General features: G+C 40.3%; 3 protein-coding genes across 9 annotated transcripts in view; 2 read left to right on the forward strand and 1 right to left on the reverse strand.

Annotated features, from left to right (window-relative positions):
* Window positions 1-3,824, forward strand: part of emid1 (EMI domain containing 1) — a 49,929-nt gene extending 46,105 nt beyond the window's left edge. The window contains exons 15-16 of one of the 2 annotated variants that reach the window (XR_008531685.1): window positions 1,886-2,243; window positions 3,344-3,413. Coding sequence is in view for 1 of the 2 variants with exons in the window: in XM_054611210.1 (XP_054467185.1) it covers window positions 1,886-1,970; window positions 3,344-3,477 (219 nt within the window). In the remaining variant the exon portion in view is untranslated. Of the gene's footprint in view, window positions 1-1,885; window positions 2,244-3,343 lie in introns of both variants that reach the window. The other variant, XM_054611210.1, reaches the window with a different exon arrangement.
* An 813-nt stretch (window positions 3,825-4,637) lies between these two features.
* On the reverse strand, window positions 4,638-7,066 carry rhbdd3 (rhomboid domain containing 3). Its single transcript, XM_054611211.1, has 5 exons — window positions 6,630-7,066; window positions 6,142-6,525; window positions 5,640-5,766; window positions 5,288-5,536; window positions 4,638-5,153 (listed from the first exon to the last, which is right to left on the reverse strand). The coding sequence occupies exons 1-5, from the start codon at window positions 6,790-6,792 to the stop codon at window positions 4,985-4,987; spliced, it is 1,092 nt and encodes a 363-aa protein (XP_054467186.1). The 5' UTR covers window positions 6,793-7,066; the 3' UTR covers window positions 4,638-4,984.
* A 476-nt stretch (window positions 7,067-7,542) lies between these two features.
* On the forward strand, window positions 7,543-16,234 carry ewsr1b (EWS RNA-binding protein 1b). 6 transcript variants are annotated; one of them, XM_054610715.1, is made up of 15 exons: window positions 7,543-7,617; window positions 8,109-8,148; window positions 8,280-8,346; window positions 8,679-8,820; window positions 9,105-9,300; window positions 9,394-9,653; window positions 9,741-9,900; window positions 13,119-13,156; window positions 13,738-13,764; window positions 13,945-14,060; window positions 14,144-14,273; window positions 14,391-14,501; window positions 15,181-15,307; window positions 15,400-15,756; window positions 15,854-16,234. In XM_054610715.1, the coding sequence occupies exons 1-15, from the start codon at window positions 7,602-7,604 to the stop codon at window positions 15,888-15,890; spliced, it is 1,824 nt and encodes a 607-aa protein (XP_054466690.1). In that variant the 5' UTR covers window positions 7,543-7,601; the 3' UTR covers window positions 15,891-16,234. The 6 variants fall into 6 exon arrangements, with proteins under 6 accessions (XP_054466690.1, XP_054466685.1, XP_054466689.1 ...); XM_054610710.1 differs by having other exon boundaries at window positions 7,547-7,617; window positions 8,682-8,820; XM_054610714.1 differs by having other exon boundaries at window positions 7,547-7,617; window positions 8,280-8,331; window positions 8,682-8,820.
* Window positions 16,235-20,092: the final 3,858 nt, after the last annotated feature.

The raw sequence follows: 20,092 nt of genomic DNA on the forward strand, positions 1-20,092 counted from the left end.
GCTTATGACCTTTTTTACAATTACCATGTTTATGGTTGTGATTGGCCACAAAGTGGTGTTCATCTCTTCTTCTCTCAAGTCCATATTTCCTCCCTGTCGATGGTTAGAAAGTGTCTGTTTAACTTTATTGTTTCTGTTTGAGTATATGTGATTGTAGCTGTTGATCGGTCTGATTTTCTGTGTGGAATCTTCTGGTGTTAATGTGTTTTTGTTTTGTTGGTCCTCGGGGTGTGCTCTGGACTGCTGTCCCCTGTCACGACACTGTCCTCTTGACCCTAAAGCTGTCTGACTCCCTCTGCAAGCTACTGTCCCCATGGCTACCTTTCACAGTCACCTTTTCAGCATCTGACTTTGGCATATACATACAAAAATACAAAATACAAGAAACAGTGTCAATATTGTAAACGACACCATGCACCAGCTTGGATTGATGTAGAGAAAAGTAAAAATCCCTCTAGAAGCACATTTTTGATCATTTTCATTTGAATTCAACTGTATTTATTTTAAAGACTTCAAAATGGTTCAATGAACCACAAAGCAAATGCATATGTATATGCCAAATCACTCCATATGTGTCAGTGGTGGGTCCTTTTGGGTTTTAGAGGTGTTGTGCTCTGATGTGAGTGGAGTGGATACAGCTATCCTCTTTTATCCCACAATGCAACCTTGCATGATTTCACCTTGAAGTACCACATAAACTTTCTTTCCTGGATGTGAAAATCAACTACCAAATGCATCTAATGAGTGAAACAAAACTAGGCGGTTAAAAAAGAAATAAGGCAAAGTATCTGTTAATTGTATATTTTATTTGGGGGTTCATTCTCTGATAACAGAGAGTCTGCAGCCATGCTCGACTCTTTGTTAGGCTTTAATGTCAGCATGCTTTCGTGATCAAAATGAATGTTAAATTGCTGATGTTAAGCAAATATGTTTACCATGTCTGACATCTAAGTTTAGCATCTGATACACTAAACACAAAGTACAGCTGTGGTTGATGGGAATGTCATTATTTTTGGTTGGCACCAAATCAAAATGTCAGAGTATCTCAATACTATTCGTCCTGCGGGCATCATGGATGTCTTGTCAACATTTCATGGCAAACCATACCAATATTTCACCCTGAAGCAAAGTAATGGACCGAACCAACAAACTTAGCAACACTGCCCGTGTTAAAATAATATGTCATCAGCTATTGTATGACTCAGACACTTTGCCTTTTTTCTCTTAACATAAGAAGTATGTCATTGGTTTTATTTACTAATGAAGCATTTCACTCACCTGTGCACCAAAAGCTTCAGCTATTCTCTGCATGCCTTGATGCTTTCAGCTGTCTCTGCCTGCTTTACTTCTCTTGTTCAGCTCCTTTTGTTATTTCTCAAGGTACAACTCATGAAGCCATTGCCTCATCCTTTCTCAAAAGACAGATAAATTAGATTTCAGTTTAAATCTAAACTGGCTTTATTTTGTCAGGCAACATTGGATAACTTTTGTGACCACAGCGTTAAGAATGAATGCTGTGGGGCTGAAAATAATCGCCTGGCTTAAGTGCTGCTCAACAAAAAGAATGCAGATGGCATGATCAAATCTAAATCCTTGGATAATGTAATCCAGCTGTGTTATGTCACCGACATGAAGCTGGTCTGTAATGTGCATGCCGATGTTGCCCAGCCCAGCATGGCAGAGACTGACCTCATATAGCAGCATGGCCAGAGAATGAGGGAGATACAGAGATGGGAGCAGTTATGTCTGAGAGTGCTGGGCAGATATGTGGACTGTTTTAACCTTCTAACTGCTGAATTGTATTGAGTGACAAAATGAGTTGCATCCTTGCAAGCAGTTCTTTGGCTTGTGCTCTTTACCTTGACGGCTGTATCTATCTTCACAGGGGGACGGCATACATCAGATCAGAGAGGCGCTGAAGATCTTAGCCGAGAGGGTTTTAATCCTTGAGACTATGATCGGTATTCATGGTGAGTAGGAGGCCTGAGGCAGGGTCAGCTTTAGGCGGGGGTCAAAGGTGGCGGGGGCAAAAAAACTGCCACCGTACCTCACTGCTGGGACAGGGAGTGGGAACAGTCGCGAGCAGCCCCAGGACTCAGGCTGGTGTTTCCACCCCCCTCACACAGTCCCCCCTGTCACTGCTCTCTGATAGGACTTTAGCTTGCAGATGTTCCACGACTTGCAGGCAGATCTTGAGCTTCTGGCTCGCAGGGTGACGCTGCTGGAGGCTATCATCTGGCCAGGTAACGCTGAGACATCCTCACCCACAGCTCTGCCAGCCCTCACTGACCTTTTTAACAAGATCTAGAAAGTCTTGATCGAGTGTTAGAGGCTTAAAACTGACCACTTTGTACCTAAACTGCTGAATGTTGATCTAGTCACTGGAAAGCAGATGTATTTTTGTGTATGAATTATTTTGGTTTTAGCACAGATACTGTAAAGGCCCTGAAAACCTATTTATCCAATCACATTAGTTAGTTCATGAGAATTCATTTGCAGTTGTGTATTTTTTTCTGCTCTTCTCGCACCAATAAGGATTTACCAACATTTTAATCAAAATCAGATGAAGGTTTACTTATTTAGTTGCTGATGTTGCCAGCACCATCAAACTCATGTGATCAAACCACACATTCCTGCTGAAGCAGTTTGGCTGAGTGTTAAACTCAACTCATGAAATAAATACCCTAGATTTTTTATTGTTGATTTTATTGTTGTTATTTAGTCATAAATGTTTTTAAGAAAAGATTTCAAACCAAGTTTCAGGGGCTTTACTTGTTTGTATAATCGTGCTTTTTAGCTTAATGTGTATCGATGGATGTAAAGTATCTTAGTCTATCCAGTAGTGCTGCAATGATGAGTAAAAAGAAGAATTAATCAAATGAAAAAAATCAGCCGCAATTTTGATAATCACTGATTAAAATACCCTAGAAATGGTTGATTTTGGCTTCTCAAATGTGAGGATTTGCTGCTTTGTGTCCTTGAAATTGAATATTCCGGTGTTGAACAGTTGCTGGTTGTCAACATTTTAAAGACAAAACAACTTATCAATAGGATAACTAAATAGACAAATTGATAACAGCCCTAAACGCCAAGTGCAGCTCCTTTAGAGCAGAATAGAGCAAAGAAGGATTTGATGAATCCCTTGAACACTAGTAAGTTACTTAAAAATGTTGATATATAAAAACTGGCCAACTGGTGTCCAATCAAAATAAGAACCCACTGTTGACACCTCCAGGTCATCAGCTACGTCAGAGTAGACTTAGATTAGGACTTCAGAGTGCACGTGTCCTCACACACTGATGGACAGGGAGGCCCCGTTCCAACTGCTGTCTTTCTTCAACAGAGCCTGATCTAGGGTCTGGGGACGGACCGTTTGGCACAGCCTCCCCTAGTTTCTACAGAGATAAGCGAGCAGGTGCGCTTCCATATCGACTTGCTTCTCCTCTGTCCTCCAACACCAAGGTTCGAGGGAAGTAGCCCCCTCCCGCTCACCCTGAGGATCACAGGCTGGGTTGACTCCCCCTCCTATAGGTCTCATCGACACTCATCAGGTTTAGACCTTATCGGATAGCCTCTCTGGGCTTTACCGTCAGAATTAGGATGGGGGACACCTCAGGGAAACTCCACTGATACTCCACAATGCCCTCCTCCATCGGGAACCTGAGAACTAGTTTGACCCCCACCCATCACCATAACCACACACTTATCTTTACATAACACACCCAACAGCTTTCTGTGTCTCGTTTCTTTGGCTACAGAAGTCAGGCATCAGAGTGAAGAGGTTTAATGTTTGAAAAAAAGGAAAATCTAAATATTCTGTGGTGCTCCTCGAGCTACAAACAGTTCTGGAAAATAAGGGTAATTTAGAGTAATCAATTAAAGGAGAAATCAGATGTGAGAAAGTAGATTGGATTTGCATTTTTATTGCTTTCACAATGTAACTGCAATCTGAAGAGATTCCACTATTTAAGTCTATTGCGCATGTACAGTTTGCAGGACACAAGTACACAGACAAACCTCTTCTAGTATTCATTTTGTTATAATCTTATTGTTTAACTCAATGTTATGTAGTGCACTAAAAGATGAAGGCATCTCTACTCTAGCTAAGATATGTGTTGCTAACAGTGATTTGTAGTTTTCTGGTGTGAGTGTTGTCCCCCCCCCCTCCCCTTAAAGTACACACTGATAAAGTGATTTAATATACAATAGTATATCTACATGTAGTCTGTGCACAAAAAGCACACACATTTGGGTTTGTTGGCATATCAGCGTAAACGGTCATAAATTCTGTTGTATTCTGAAAAAAAACTAATTTTAAAACTCTGCAAATTGGATGTCCATTTCAAGTTCTTTAAAAACACATAGGAAATAGCAAAACTGTTAATGGAACGTGAACATATTTTTACCACTGTTGACAGCTTAAACTGTCCTGATGAAAAGACTTGATTTCTTTTTTTCCATCTTATATCAAACTTATTGTGAAACTATTTAAAATGATCATTGTATCTTATTTGTATGCTGTTGTGTAACCATTTCATATTTCAGTCAACATTTCTTTTTTGCAAATGTGTTATTGTGTTAAGATAAATCCTGTCTAGATGATTGGTGTAATAAAATAATGCGAATTGGTTTTTTTTAACATGTCACCTCTCTTTATTTGGGTTAACAACACAATGGTATTCATTAAACATTATAACACCATAAATAAACTGTATCCACTCTCTCCAGCGTAAATTTTACATGCAGACACAGAAGTTGTCTCCGAAACAGTCAAGTTTGCATCTGCACTTGATTTGGGTCACAGTTTTGGCAAAAGAACAACTCAGTCTTTACTCCCCCCATAAATTCTGATAATTTAATTAGCTCTACAAGTAGCCCACAGGGAAAACCTAATATTTAAGCTCAGCAAAACCCAAGCATAATGTAAGTCCAGTTTATTGCACAAGAGCAAACACCTTTTCAGTCCACAGGTGTGTGATGTAGTCTAGATGCTCGGTGGCAGCATAGGGCTCTTCCCTTTTGAAACCATCACAGCCTGCTCTCCGACGCTGTCGTCAATGAGCAAAGAAATGGCGCCATCTAGCTGTTTAGAGGCTGCCAACGCCACTACAGCTTTCTCTGTGGGGAAGCCCATCTTCTCTAGCTGCTGGAGTCTGAGAGGAAACAATGGTCTTTTAGTGAATAATTACTTGAACTCACATAAATAAAACTGTACTTGGGAATAATGTGGAGAGTTTAAAAAAAAGTTACAACATGCAATACATGAGGATGTTACATGATTACTAACCGCAGAGAGGAAACTGAGGATTTGGGCACCTCCACTTTTGCATCAGGGTTGTCAGGAGCATCCTGTAACGAGGCCAGTATTCCTGCTCTTAGCATCTGTTCCTCCAGTACCTCAGCCTCAGACAGTGCAGCTGTCTCATTCATTATCCAGGCAGGCTCTGCATCCACCCATGGGTGGTGGTTCAATTGATCCCTCATGGGGGGAGCAGCTGCCTGATCTGCAGGCATCATCTGAGAAAGTGATCTAGATCTGTGACAACAGGTTAAGTTAAAAAGATGAAGTCTGCCTCTGCATGCAGGTGAAGAGTTTGAATATTCAGTGAGACGTTTGACGTAAACAAGATGAATCAAACCTCTGTGAGGTAATGCAGGTGGGCAATCTCAACCTGGCTGAAGAGCGAACATACACCCAATCAGGAATGAAGTCCAAGACCCTGAGCTCCTCCAGCTCCTGTAACATCCCAATGAGGGGCTGTTGATCTGAGAGGTACATTAAGTGTTATAAACGAAGATACAACGCTCATAGAAGATTACATTTAAATCACCAGGACTGAAACAAAACTTATTTTTGAAGTCTGCATTTAAATGTTTTACCAATCTGGTGTTCCCAATCACTGTGGCTGGGCATTAAATGATGTCTATTTTAATGTAATAACAAGAATTTAAAAGCCTACAAGTTAAGCAAAACTAACAGGAAAGGGAGACCGATGTCAACAAAGCGTAGTCTCTGCACACCCACACAATCCTCAGTCTGGAGGTCTAATCAAGCTTCTAAAAACCATAATATTAAAAATATGTTTGTTGGGAGCATATATTTCAGTAGAATTAAATGACTGGTTAAACATGAAAGGATACAGTTGTGTCCGATGAATATTGTGCAGAAGTGAAGCAGGGCAGGTGTCCCGGGCAGCAGCAGCAGACCCACCAGCAGAAGGAGCCAGGGGAGAAACCAGACCGGCAAACACCTCAGCAGCCTCCTCTGAGCCACCTGACGACACTGAGCTGCAAACAGGGCCAGCTGGATGGCGGAGTAACCACAGATCCGACTCGCCTCAGCGCCACCGACAAAGAGGACCAGGGTGTAAAGAAGAGGTAGTATGGTCATTGTCAGGATGGAGAGGCCGAGAAAGGCGACTGTTCCCCAGCGACGCTCCTGACTAGGTCCGACCAACAGCAGCAGGGCAGCACTGACCATCAGAGAGGACGGCTCATCGTGACTGAGTGCATACAGGAACACATCTGAAGGGCACAGATGAGAGGAAAAACTGCGTTATATATGCTTTTGATTTGAAAAACTGAAATATGAGATGCCACAAAACGGGTCATGATAGGCACACAGTTACCTCTGAGCCTCGGGAAGTCTCCACCTGGACCGACGCTGAGACTTGCCTGGATGCCCCCAGCATACATCAGAAACATGAGTGTTGTCAATGCACATGTTCCCAGACAGAATCCAGGGCGATCCGATCCAAACCAAAACCATACTGACAATATGCGATTGAGCATTATTTAGGATAAGCTGTGGTTGTTCTCCACTCACTTGTACTGTAGTGGCATAGTTCTGGTAAACAAGCTACATCTGTAGTTACAGGCTGTAAAAATCCTCCATAATTTAACTTGTCAAAACAAATCTGACACCGTTTGAACTCTTACAACAGGCATGTGAGTTTAAAATAACTATGTCCTCAATACGAGAGTAATAAATGTCTTTAAATGAGAAAATTGAATTTTGAGAGCTAAGCAGATTTCCACTTCCGCTCTCCGTGACGTCATCGTCTTCTTCTTCTTCTTCGGTTTTATTGACGGTAAACTAGAGGTGGGCGATTTGCTGCCACCTTTTGGACTCACCGCCACAAGTTTGCATAGAAAACTGCCAAATTCAAACTGCAAAGGCTTGGCTTGTGAATTATATAACAACAAGTGGTGAAACGATAATAAATTGACAACAATTTTGATAATCGATTTAGCTTTTATGTCCTTTATCAAAAATATCAGGAATTATCTGGATCCAGCCCCTTAAAATTGAGGATTTGCTGTTTTTCTCTGATTTATTTGATAGTAAATTAAATATCTCTGGTCGTATGACTATTGGTCAGACAGAAAAAACAATTTAAAGACTTCACTAATCAACACAACACTGTCAAAATACCCCGTTACATGTTAAAGCGTTGCATTCAAAAGCTTGCTCAAATAGAACTATCTATCGCTGTTCCCGCGATGGTTCGTACATATCGCGAGAGTTGTGTTTCCGGCTAAGAGCATTACATTCCTCCAGCAGCCAGACTCGTCCAGTCGTCTTCTACAGGCACACTAAAATGGCGTCGGCTCCGGGTGAGTAGAGAACTGTGAAATGTTCTGCATATTGTTCTGTTATTTAACTTAAGCACCTATGTTGTTTGGTTTATTGTAAAAAGAGATTTCGCCGACATGCTTCATTTTTCGGATCGTATAACGTCACGTATCGTGTAGCGTAAGGCAGCGCTAATGTGAGGCGCAAGGCCTAGCTAGCTGTGTTGGCTTATCGAGCCGCGGAGGTATTTTTCAACTGGGTGGGTTTTCTATCTCCGCGTACTGTAGTAGATAATGGACGCCAGATTACCTAATTCATCCCCAATATGTTTTAATGCGCTAGCCGATAATTGCTGTACGCCTTTGTGGGGGTTTGAAGCACCGCCCTGCTCGATGAATGGCGTCCTAACAACGGTGTAGCGTGTAGCTAGCGTTAGCATGCTGCTAGCGTTAGCATCGCTACTGGCGCGCAAATACGGTTTTTCCTGAATGCTCGGTGATGAGCTAACAGACGTGTCTCTTCTTCTCTTTAGCAGATTACAGCACCTACAGTCAGACCACAGCTCAGCAAGGGTAAGATATGACATGCTTTAATATATGTGAGAGTGTGTATGCGTATTAAATGGTTTATGAATAGTGCTCAGTGTTACTGTAGGTTTAAGGGAGACTAATAACACGACTACGTTTCTGTTTGTTTCTTACAGGTATGCAGCTTATGCTGCTCAGCCCTCGCAGAGCTATGGGCAGTCTGCACAGGTGAGCTCTAAAATGGTATGGAAAGCGACTGTTGCAATGTATTTTACCCTGACTGTTGTTATTGGGCGAGGGATTTATTGTAATGTGTAATTTTAACTTCATGGGTTATTGTAAAGACTGAACTTGTTAATTTTTTTATTTTTTTATATATATGAATATAAACTACAGCACACATTGCTTGTAATGGTTAAAGAGTGTAAATTAATGTGGTAATGATCAATAACCTTTTAAATGTTGTATCTCTGCATGAAAAGTGTAGACAGTCTAGACTAAAGTCTTAATGTTAAAGTTGATTGATGTTTCTTCTTACTAGCAGCTAAACATGCCCTTTTTTTTTTTTTTTTCAGCAGAGCTATGGTACACAAAATTATGGATCATATGCCCAACCTGCTGCTGCCGACGGCAGTTACACTCAGACAACACCTGCCGCTGGAAGCTACACTCAGCAGCAGCAACAGTATGGATCTTCATATGCCCAGCCAGCAGCAGGTCGGTTATTTAAGCAGGAGCATTGCACTAATGTTATGTAGTTCTACTTGGAACTAAATGTAATGGCCAGGATTAGATGGAAGAAAATGAGCCGAAAGCAAATATGGGACACATCTGATGTTCAATGCATACGGACATTTAATTCTAATGTTTAGAATTGAACACCATGTTTGTCTGCAGCCTAGAGTGTTTGTTTGAAAGAGTACCCTTAAAGTCTAATTGATCATAATGTTATTTCAGACATTCTCTGAGCTTTGTTTTTTTGACCACTTGTTTTCCCACAGCTGGTTATCCTGCTGCCCAGTCTACCACTAATACATACTCCCAGTCAACCCAAGCTTATGGAGCCAGTGGTTATGACAGTACTCCTGCTGCAGCAGCTCCAGCTGCCTCCCAGTCTTACGGCTCTCAGCCAGGGTATACTGCCCAGTCGGCCTACCCTGGTTATGGCCAGCAGGCTGCTCCTACTGCACCACAGAGGTATGTACCGCTCAGCTTGAAACCAAATAAGTGAATTCAACAAGGACATACTCATCATTTCACTCAATGCTCTCTTTGTTTGACTCTTATCAGTTACAATGCTAGCAGCCAGCCTGCCAGTTACAACCAAAGTAGCTACTCCCAGCCAGCAGCGTATGGCCAACAACAATCTGGCTACCAGGCCCAGCAGGCTAGCTACGGTCAGCAGCAGGGGTACCAGCAGCCGGCCCAGCAGCAGCAACAGGCTCCTCCTGCTTACCCTCCTTCGGCTTCTGGTTCCTATGGTCAGCCTCCAGCCAACCAGTACAGTCAGCAAGGTGGACCTCCTAGTTACAACCAGTCCAGCCATTACAGTAAGCTGACCTGATGGCTGCTTCTAAGCTTCAATGATACAGTTCATATGAATGTCCCTGGAAAACATTTGTGCTCCTGCTATGTAGATAATTACCGTCAGGATGGCCAGGGTGGAGGTTCTGGTTACTCCGGCTCTGAGTCTTCAAGGTACCCAGGATCAGGGGAAAGCAGGGGCCCTGGAAGGGACGGCTTTGATCGCGGTGGAATGATGCACCGTGGCCGTGGAGGCATGGGTCGTGGCATGGGGTAAGTGTCTTTCCTTAGCACTCAACCTCACATGTATTTTTTACTCTACAGGTCCTGTGGCCACTTGGGGCAGGGCTGAGACGAGGGTCACCGGAAACAGTTCGGATAACCCAAAGTACCATTCCAAAAATGTATTCCACTTTTTCTCTTTATAATATGAGACGATCTCGATTTATCAGCATTAATGCAGATACATTATGGGGTTTCCCCTTTAAAGCCTGAGGTCCCATGATTGAAGATGTAGTCTATGCCAGCATCGGCATCCATTGTAGTTTCTCTTATCTAGTTTCTCTCAGCCCTGCCTCTAATTTTGCCAAAGGTAAGATAATGGTTTGTCCTTTTTTATTCAAAGTTGATTTTGATCAGAGACCTGTGCAGAAACATTTAGGTTAAATCCTAGAACATAATTTGATTATGAGTGATATCAAAACTTTTTGGGATAACTGACAATACTTAATGATTGGTCAGGTAATGTGATAGAATCTTATTGCAATAATATCATACATACACATTATCAAACTTATGATGGTTTTTCTTAAGGAAGGTTCAAACACTCTCGATCATTACCCTTTAAACCCAGTCTCCTACCTAGGTGCATAATTCGCTTTCGAGTGACCCGCTTATAAATACTATAATGCAATTAGCGGTTGGATAAATCATGCAGATTTCTTTTCCTCAATTATTGTGATTCTGGAAATACTTGACTAAAATGAATTGAGTCCTAGAAGACCTTACGACATAACCTTTGTAATTAGACACAGGTCTCATGCAGTACATTCTGCTGCAATTCCAAAAACTCATTTCGAGTGCTTTATTTGGGTCAATATATTTCCTCTTGATAATGTTTCTCTCTTTTTACTTGCGGATACATTCAATGGTATCAGTTTATGGTTGGGTTTTACGAGGCTGTCACTGGCAATACGTATTTGTCCTCATTTGACTGATCAATGAAGTAAAAGAAAAATGAAAAAATGTCAGCGCACACATAGCAGATATGCTAATGGTACTGCAAGACCATAGTAATACAACTACAACTAGAGACATAGAAAACAATGAACTACTCAAGTTTGAGTCAATGTTCTGCTTGTAGCAGACGTTGGTCAGGAAAGATGACCAGCATTTATCACTTGATGCCAAGTTCTCAAATCTTTTAAAACTAGTTTGTTGTTGTCAATATCAACCCAAGCTAAAAGAGAAAAACAAGAATTGGTAAACTGTTAACTTGCAGTATGATCAAAATATTTAGAGCAAATTTTATAAAAAATCAGTCTTAATATTCTAACACACATTGGCATTTGCCAGAAATGTACTTTCAGTGTTTTGTGGTGTCACACCTTGACATAGTTGGAGGGATAAAAACATGTCTAGTGATAGAAGACATGGGGAACCCCAGTGTATTTGTTCATTATAACCATATTTTAGGAGCATTCGGTCAATGGGTTTTGGTCTAGTGGGATCCTGTCCAACCTCAGCTTTACTACAACAACTGCCATTCAGGTGTATTACACTTTTTTGTATTTTATGTAGGTGTGTATCCCTCCCGATAGTGGAATTAGACCTCAATTGAGCAGGTCCATGACACATTTACTCTGGTACCCTCATTGAAATACCAATCAACTTTGATCTTGGTGCAGATTGGAGCAGGTTGTCCCATGTTAACGCACATAGTTTTCTATAATGTGGAGCCAAACATGGTTTGACCCCGGCCCCAAATCAGTTGAACTGACAGTCAGCTGCCCTGATGAGGAATTTAAAGGGTTACCAAAAGAAAGGACGGCTGTGGAGGTGAACAAGGGTTGCACTTTACATTGTTTTGGTTAAGGTTGGTTATCACGGCTGTAAAACTAAAATCTGAAAAATTACTATTTGGTTTCTTTTATACCACAGAGGCATCCCACAATATAGATCTTTGACTTGACGGGTTTACATTTAAGATTGGTTTTGGGAAAGAGCCTTTTTTCCAACTCTTGGTCTCGAAGGGTACGTTCCTTCTTTAAAGAACTTTTGTATGTACCTTTCTGGTACACCAGTCTAAACATTTTAAAATAATAGAGTTCTGCATGACTTCTTTCTTCCGGTTTTGGTGCAGCAAATACACATATACATACATACATATACACACACACAGTTTTAGGCATAGATTTTTATATGATACAGCACTCAAATCAAGCAAGTAACTGTGCAGCGTTGCCAAAATAGAGTTAAATAAGAAAGCATTAACAAATTGCATAAGTAGGAACAAAAACTAAATAAATGTTCAGACTTAGCAAAGGTCTTTTTATAGTTGAATTTTTAACTTTAGTGTAATTTTTAGCTTTGCACAGGTATGTGTGTGTTCTGGGGGGGAAGTGGGCACATTTTGTCATTTTGAAATGTTTGAAATTGTTTTTGTGGTTTGGAATACAAATGTTTGATCACATTCTTTTGATCACTTTTTAACATGCTTTGTCACATTTATACCGTGCAGGTAACAGTGAGAGCCATTTAAACCCATCTATTCTCTAAAAAGTATCTGTACTCAGTGCAGAGCCGCCAGCTTAAGCAGCAGGAGGGAGCTAAATCAAAGATTCGGGGTCTGCCTTTTTTCAACAACTGAGGATGGTGGTTTTTATGAGCATGATGGGTATTTTAATTAACATGAACATCTTTGTATTTGATTTAACATAAACACTGTTAAAAAATATAATTTTGGTGTTTTGTCTTTGACAATTGTATAATTGTTTTTGTTTTTTTTACCTGGTGAATGTTATCACCTCATCTTGTTAAATTTCAGATGCATTGTTTATTATTAACATTTGTTCATATCCGAGGCAGCTGTAACCTTTTTGTTTAAACAAATTTTATTTGGGTGCTGGCTTGTTTCTAGGTACAACTATGCCATCAATGCATCTGAAATATTTTCTACTTGTGTACAATTATTGGGTTTTGTCACATTTTCAAAAGCTGTGAAACTGTTATTCATTAATATAATCTTGCACAAATGTATCCACTACTCAAAACTGTCACTGAAGTTGTACTGGGCTAGCTAAGGAATGGCACATAATTAATACTTTTATCCCCTCAAGTCAATTGTGTTTTTATAGATTGGGGGATTTTCTTAGCTGCTGTTCGGCTAGTTAGAATGTTTTGATTACTCCCTCAATCAAGCCACTTTGCTCGAGCCATGGAAGTGGCTGTAAAAGGGAAGTCGCCTTCATATCTCCATTTATTCCCCATAGCAGCGCTGGAGACAGAGGTGGCTTCAGTAAGCCTGGTGGTAAGTTAACGAGTATTACACTGGTTAGTCCTTTTCAAAGCCTTAAACTTTTTTGAGCAAATATGCTTCGAGTATTGCTGTGTCTTACTTTGTGGTATGCAAAATTTATTTACACGAACATATCTGAAAATATTGGATTTTTCTTTTCAATGCCTGAGACCATTTTCTCTGGGGTACTTGGTATAATTCAGTCACTGCTTATGGTTTGACAATGAGTTTTTGAGAAGGTAAAGAAACATTTTCCACTCAAATGTGTGTTACTGCTTTTAAACAAATCTCATGAGCAGATTCCAGGTTTTTTTTTTGAGGATTTCTTACTGGTCTTTGAGGCTTTTTGAATGACACACAGTTATTTTACCAAAGGGTCTGAGGTGTTCTATTTTCAATACAATATATCACATGTGGGAATTGTTGTGTACCATAAGGTGCCATTTTCAACTTCCCAGTATGGCCGGCAGCATCTATAAGGGAGTGTCTGGGTTATCGTCTGTAGTACTGTTCAGGTGTTGTACACTTAACTTTAGTTTCACACACTGACTTTTCTCAATCTGTTTCTCTCCCCCTCAAATGATGGACTACAGGACCGAACAGCGATGAGCGTGAAATGGGTGAGTCACTTGATTAGACCCCTTATTACTCCCTCATCTGCAGAATACTGTTCATGAAGTGATATTAGGGAAGATTGTTTTACATTACATTACAGTCATTTAGCAGACGCTTTTATCCAAAGCGACTTACAGGTTTTACTGTGCATTTACATTTTTTTTTTTTGTCTGTATTTGTTGCAGGACGTCCCGAGGAGCAGGATGACTCTGAGAACAGCACGATCTACATCACAGGATTGACTGAGAAGGCTAACCTGGAGGAAATGGCTGAATTCTTCAAACATGTTGGCCCAATCAGGGTAAGAATAGCTCTTCACTTTAAATATTGGCATCCGCATATCTAATGTGGGAACTAAATGTGTTTACTTTTCTTTGTGTCCAGATTAACCGCAGACTTGGCCAGCCTGCCATCAACATATACACAGACAAGGACTCAGGAAAGCCCAAAGGAGATGCCACCCTTTCCTACGAGGAGCCAATCTGTGCCAAAGCAGCTGTGGAGCATTTCGATGGTACATTTTATTGGCTGTGCACATCAGGCCTGAACAGAATACCTGATGTATAAATCTTTACTGATCATATAACTTCAAGTAGTATAGATTGTGAATTGTTTTTGTCTTGAATTGTAGGAAAGGAGTTCCAAGGCCGAAGGCTCAAGGTGTCGATGGCACGACGCAAACCCATGATGGGTGGAATGAGGGGTGGCATGCCCATGCGAGATGGCATGATGGGTCGTGGAGGTAAATAGCAGCGGAATTTGTTAGTGTTTGACTTGCACTGTCGATGGAACACGCAAAAACCCATGATGGGTGGAATGAGGGGTGGCATGCCCATGCGAGATGGCATGATGGGTCGTGGGAGGCTTCAGATGAAAAACTTGCACAAACAGTTGAACCCTGAATTGAGATTACTTTGGGATATTTGATTAATATTTAACGAGGTCCAGTTACAGAAAATGTCTTTATGCAAAGGTCAGGAACATCACAATGTCCCAACACTATTAATAGTAGTTATAATAATAGTCAGTTTATAAAATTGAACTGGATGAATTATAAATTATACAAACTAATAAGTAAATCGATGTTCATCATAGAAAGCATCACGTGAGATGATTTACAACGGATGTAATTGATCAGTGTGTTTCCTGGACTGCTGAAAGTGTCGTAAAGGCTAGAAATGTGGTGCCTTTTTAAAATAAAAATCCTCCGTCAAAATTTAATAATTCTAAATTATGTATCCATTATAGATGGAGGTCTGGGTCTGGACATGGTCTGCCTATTAATGACCCCTGCTGTAGCATATCAAAACTGTCTGGCAATAAAAAAAAAACTGGCAGTCAACTGATCCTAGTTGCTGGAGACAACAGAAAAATGATAGGAATACACGTGATTTAAAACATTTTTGTCATTATCTTATCAGGCATGATGGGCCGTGGAGGTGACCGTGGTGGGTTCGTCCCACGTGGTGGTCCTCGTGGAATGGGCAGAGGTGGACCCACAGGAGGCAACATGCAGCAGAGGGCTGGGGACTGGGAGTGTCCTAACCCGTACGTATTACTTCATAGTGCTGTGTCTATTTTGGGAGCCTTCTTCGATTCAAAGATTGGTTTATAATGTATTTAATTGCTTGTGTCCATAGGGGTTGTGGCAACCAGAACTTTGCCTGGAGGATGGAGTGTAACCAGTGCAAAGCCCCCAAACCAGAAGGGTTAGGCGGTGGTCCTCCCTTCCCCCCTGGTGGTGACAGAGGCCGAGGTGGAATGGGGATGCGTGGAGGCAGAGGCATGGACCGCGGTGGGCCAGCGGGGGCTGGGGGCCCAGGTGGTCCCGGAGGTTTCCGTGGAGGTTGGGGGGGCGACCGTGGTGGATTCAGAGGACGTGGTGGAATGGATAGGGGAGGTTTCCGTGGAGCCGGGCGTGGAGGACCACCCATGGACCGAATGGGGGGCAGAGGTGGAAGAGGAATGGGCCCACCAGGTGGAAAGATGGACATGAGGTAAGACTTCCTGTAATGTTTTCTTGCTCTTTCTCAGAGAGGACTTCAAGGATTGTTATGTAAATATGTCACTTACTACTTTTCTGTTCTTTCTTAGGGACCATCGCCAGGAGCGCAGAGAGCGACCCTATTGAAGAACTTGTTGACTGTTCCTGTTGTGGAATTTGATTTTTAAGATGAGAATTTTTAATTTATGATTCCATACTCCAATGGTTATAGAGCTGCTTTCAAATATCCTGTGCAGTTTCATTCAACTCCTGTTTCCATTTTTTATTTAGTTATATAGTTTACCCATGTTTATGTTATCTTGTATTGTGCATGTTGTTTTTTTTTTTTGTTGCTTTTTTTAAAATGTGCCGATTAGATTTGACAGTGTTGTAAAATGTTTTTTTTCATTCGTTAACATAACTGCTTCCCCTTTCCCATAACTAGCAATTGTATGATGACATATTTGGGAAATAAAATTTTACTGATTTGATGTTTTTGAGTTGTGAGCTAATAAACTTTACAAAGTGAAGTCATGCAGGGAAATATTTAACCTATTTATTAATGCAGTGTCTTGGAATTATAGATACTGTAGAGAAGTTGCATATTCATAAGTCACGTATTGATGTTTTTACGATCTGTAAAGATTATGAAAGCAGTCATGTGTGCCACGTGACTTGGTCAAGACTTATTCCACCACCAATGAGGATTTAGATTTGTTAATCATTTATATATATATATCATATTCCACTCAGATCAGTGATAACGTTTAGAAGAATGAAAGCTCATCTATATCACTAGAGGCCTAAATATAGGAATCATCTAAGGGTGCCTCAAGAAAAGGGGAGACAAAAAAGACTATAGGCTTGCCTATATTGAGTAACTTAAGAAAATAATTTCTATATTTGTTATTGCCATCCTTATTGCACTTAAGGATATTAATATTTTTTTGGTGCATTGATTATCTTACATTTAAGACCCCCATTAATGCTGAGCTTTGTTGATTTTTATTCTTCTACTGTACCTTTCTTGTCTGTAGATGGAGCACATCTGCAGGGCTAAATAGTTCTGTTTCTTTGGTTGCCAATAGCTGGAGCCGTTTGAGCTGAAACTTGACAGAAGCAGTTCTGATGTGGACGGTACAGGATGGGCCTGGTTTCTGGGCCTTTGCATTAATGACACCTACGTGTTTACACAAAAGACTGAATGGACTGACCTGAGAAAAAACTGTAGCATACAGTCCCTCAAGGCTTTTCTTATGACTGATTTAATTAAATTTTACCCTTAAGATTTAGGTCACAGTCTTAACAAAAAAAGCTTTCCATGACCTAATGTTCCAATCACAGCAAAACTATTGTATACACACACAACCAAAGACATGATGCACACAGCTGATTTGATGCTTGTATCAACTCTAAAACAGAGAAAAATGAACATGTTTTGTTTTCTTACCTTTTTCGTAATCCTAATTTTTTCAAACTTTACTCAAAAGTGTCCAATTTTAACTGCATTTAGGCTTTGGCCTTATTGCTGTGTTTTTCTTTATTTAGAAGTGTTCTCTGGAAGGCAATCAAGTTGAATTAGGTTATTAATCACAGATGTGCATCTTTGGCATATTACATTTTTTACATCTGGTAGACATATGGCTATTAAAACTATCCTCCTACGATGCTTTATTTCATACACCTAGTGGGTTACCACTAGATAGTCCTGCCTGTTGAATTCTGTCAAACTAATCTGGTGCAAGTATGTCGCATCCTTTGCTGTATTTCTATTTAACACTTAGAGTTACTGAGAAACTTGTTCCTCATTATAAATAGCTGATTAAAACACACCGATCAACAGCTCACAGCTTTGTACATTAGAAGTTGTCTCACTTGACAATGTTGTTGATGAGATACAGTAATCAAGGCTCATGTTTGTGTTTTTTTTTAATTCACAGCCCTCTAAATGATCCCTCTGGGAAACCTACAGCTGGCATCTTAAAGTACTTCTCATTTACTGTGGCCAGTTGTTCTTGTCGATTAACAGTGCTGAATTCTCTCTCTCTCTCTCTCTTTCTTTTTCTCTTTACTGACAAAAAAGCTGATTCATCCAGGCCCAGAAAATGATCTCATCAACCCCCACCTTCTCCCTCTCTGTCCCTCTTTTTCTCTCTCTCTCTTTTCCGCCCCCTCCCTTCCTTTCTTACTCTCTCCCTCTCTTTCTTAAACAGACACATCCCTCTTTTTTAAATAAAAACAAGACCTCCTTCTTGGCAGAGGGGCTTCACTTAAATTCAAACAATCACACATTAAGAGAGTATAAAAACTGCTCCCAATAGATTGTCAAAGGGGAAATGAGATGGTGAAGAATAGTTTGAAAATAAGTTTTTGAGTACACAAATTCCAGATATATTTACATACAATTGAATAGTTGAACTTATAAACGAAAAGTAAGGGTTTCAGTTTAACGTTCAACTTTCAGATTAAGGGCAAATATAAGTCAAACATTTATAACAAGTTTTCAGCCGTATTGTTAAACATTCAAATCTTCAGTAGAGTTTTGAAGTATTGAAAGAGCCCTCAGGACTCATAGCAGTTTTTGAATCATGTGCTTTGAGCTCTGGCTGTAAGGATACCCATTTGTTTACACTTTGATTACAGACAGTGTCTTTAAAGCCCGGAGCAAGTTTCCCTGATGTTTTTCAAAATCCTAATTTGCGCCTTGAAAACCTGAAAATCAGGTCTGTTCACCAAAGTGAGAACCTACCTTCAATCCTTACCTTGAGCTGTAAAACCATAAATCCTCAACAGAATCAAGAACGGGATGTCTGGTCTTGCATTCTCATTCCCTTTGACATTTTTTAGACGATAGAAAAGAAGTAAAGAAAAACAAACGAAACGCTAAAGTAGCACTTACAGCAACCTTGTTATCTGGTGCAGCAGTACACACATTTTCTGACACGCACACAGGAGGTCATGTGCTATTGAACCGGCTACTGTGTCTTGATTTCTGTTTGACTAGACTGGATAACACTGTCCAACCTACTGTTTATCTCTCACTATCTCTCTTAATAATTCCCAATCTCATGCTGTTTCAGCGTTTACCTGCTCTGTCCTCTCCGGTTGTGACATCTTTAACTTGTGCTACGCCTCCCTCAAACAAAGACATACATTACAAAACATACAAGAGGTTGAAACAAAGTCATTAAAGGTTAACTAACCTATCACATGTTATGATCATTGATAGGATTATAGTGTTAGAAGGGAATTTCTTGTACTAGGCAGAGTTGGCGTCTTGTGATGCTGAGATGTTAGATTTAGGCTATCTCTATCACTTCAGGCTATTTGGTAAAGAGACAACACAGAGGCTTCATTATTGAGAGACTATGTAAGAAGCCTGGTTATGTGTTAACTGGGGCCACGCCTGTGGAATGAGCTCCCGGAGAAGATCAGGGCCTTAGACTCCCTCACCGCTTTTAAATCAAGTCTTAAAACTCACCTGTTCCTCTCTGCCTTCCCCTAGGGTCTTGATAATTTGGATTGCTTGTGTTTGGGTGGTTGTTCGGTTTTAATAGATATTCTTAGATTTCATTATGATTAAATTAATTAATTAATTTAAATTTTTATTTTATTTTTTGTTTTTAGTGTTTTATTATTATATTTGATTATTGTGATTGTTCTACCCTGTGCAGCACCTTGAGATTTCTTTGTATTTTAAAGTGTGCTATATAAATAAAATCCATTATTATTATTATTAACCAAATGAAAGCACATACAAATACATTCCTATTTTTTTTTTTTGACAGAGTAAAACAGTTTTAACACTGTGTGCATCCAGTGCAACACCATCATGAACTAAAATAAAATGTATGAAAAATAGTTCAATAAATAGCCTGATTATTATTGTACTATATACTTACAGTACAGCAGCTGTATTACTCTATTACATTTATTTGGCAGCTGTAATTAATCTTTAAAATACCTTCAGGCAAATGATCAATAATACTTACAGTACAGCAGCTTACGTTTTACTCTATTACATTTATTTGGCAGCTGTAATTAATCTTTAAAATACCTTCAGGCAAATGATGATAATATGCATTTTTTTTATAAATGTATCAGGCAATATATGCATGCATAACTTCTGATGTTATGCATGCACATATTGCCTGATACATCTATATATGCCGAGTTGGTGATCATGGGGTTAAGCGTTGATCCCTCATAATGGGATGTGCCACAGAGGCTGGTCGGAGCTGCGGGTCAACATATTCAGTAGGCGGGCCTATGTGGACTCGGTACCGCTCACTGCTCCTGATCCATCGACGAGGAGCTGACCCATAGCCTCGCACAGGCACTGGTGACAC

Source organism: Anoplopoma fimbria, chromosome 13 (genome assembly GCF_027596085.1).
Source record: "Anoplopoma fimbria isolate UVic2021 breed Golden Eagle Sablefish chromosome 13, Afim_UVic_2022, whole genome shotgun sequence".
Taxonomy (NCBI): Eukaryota; Metazoa; Chordata; class Actinopteri; order Perciformes; family Anoplopomatidae; genus Anoplopoma; species Anoplopoma fimbria.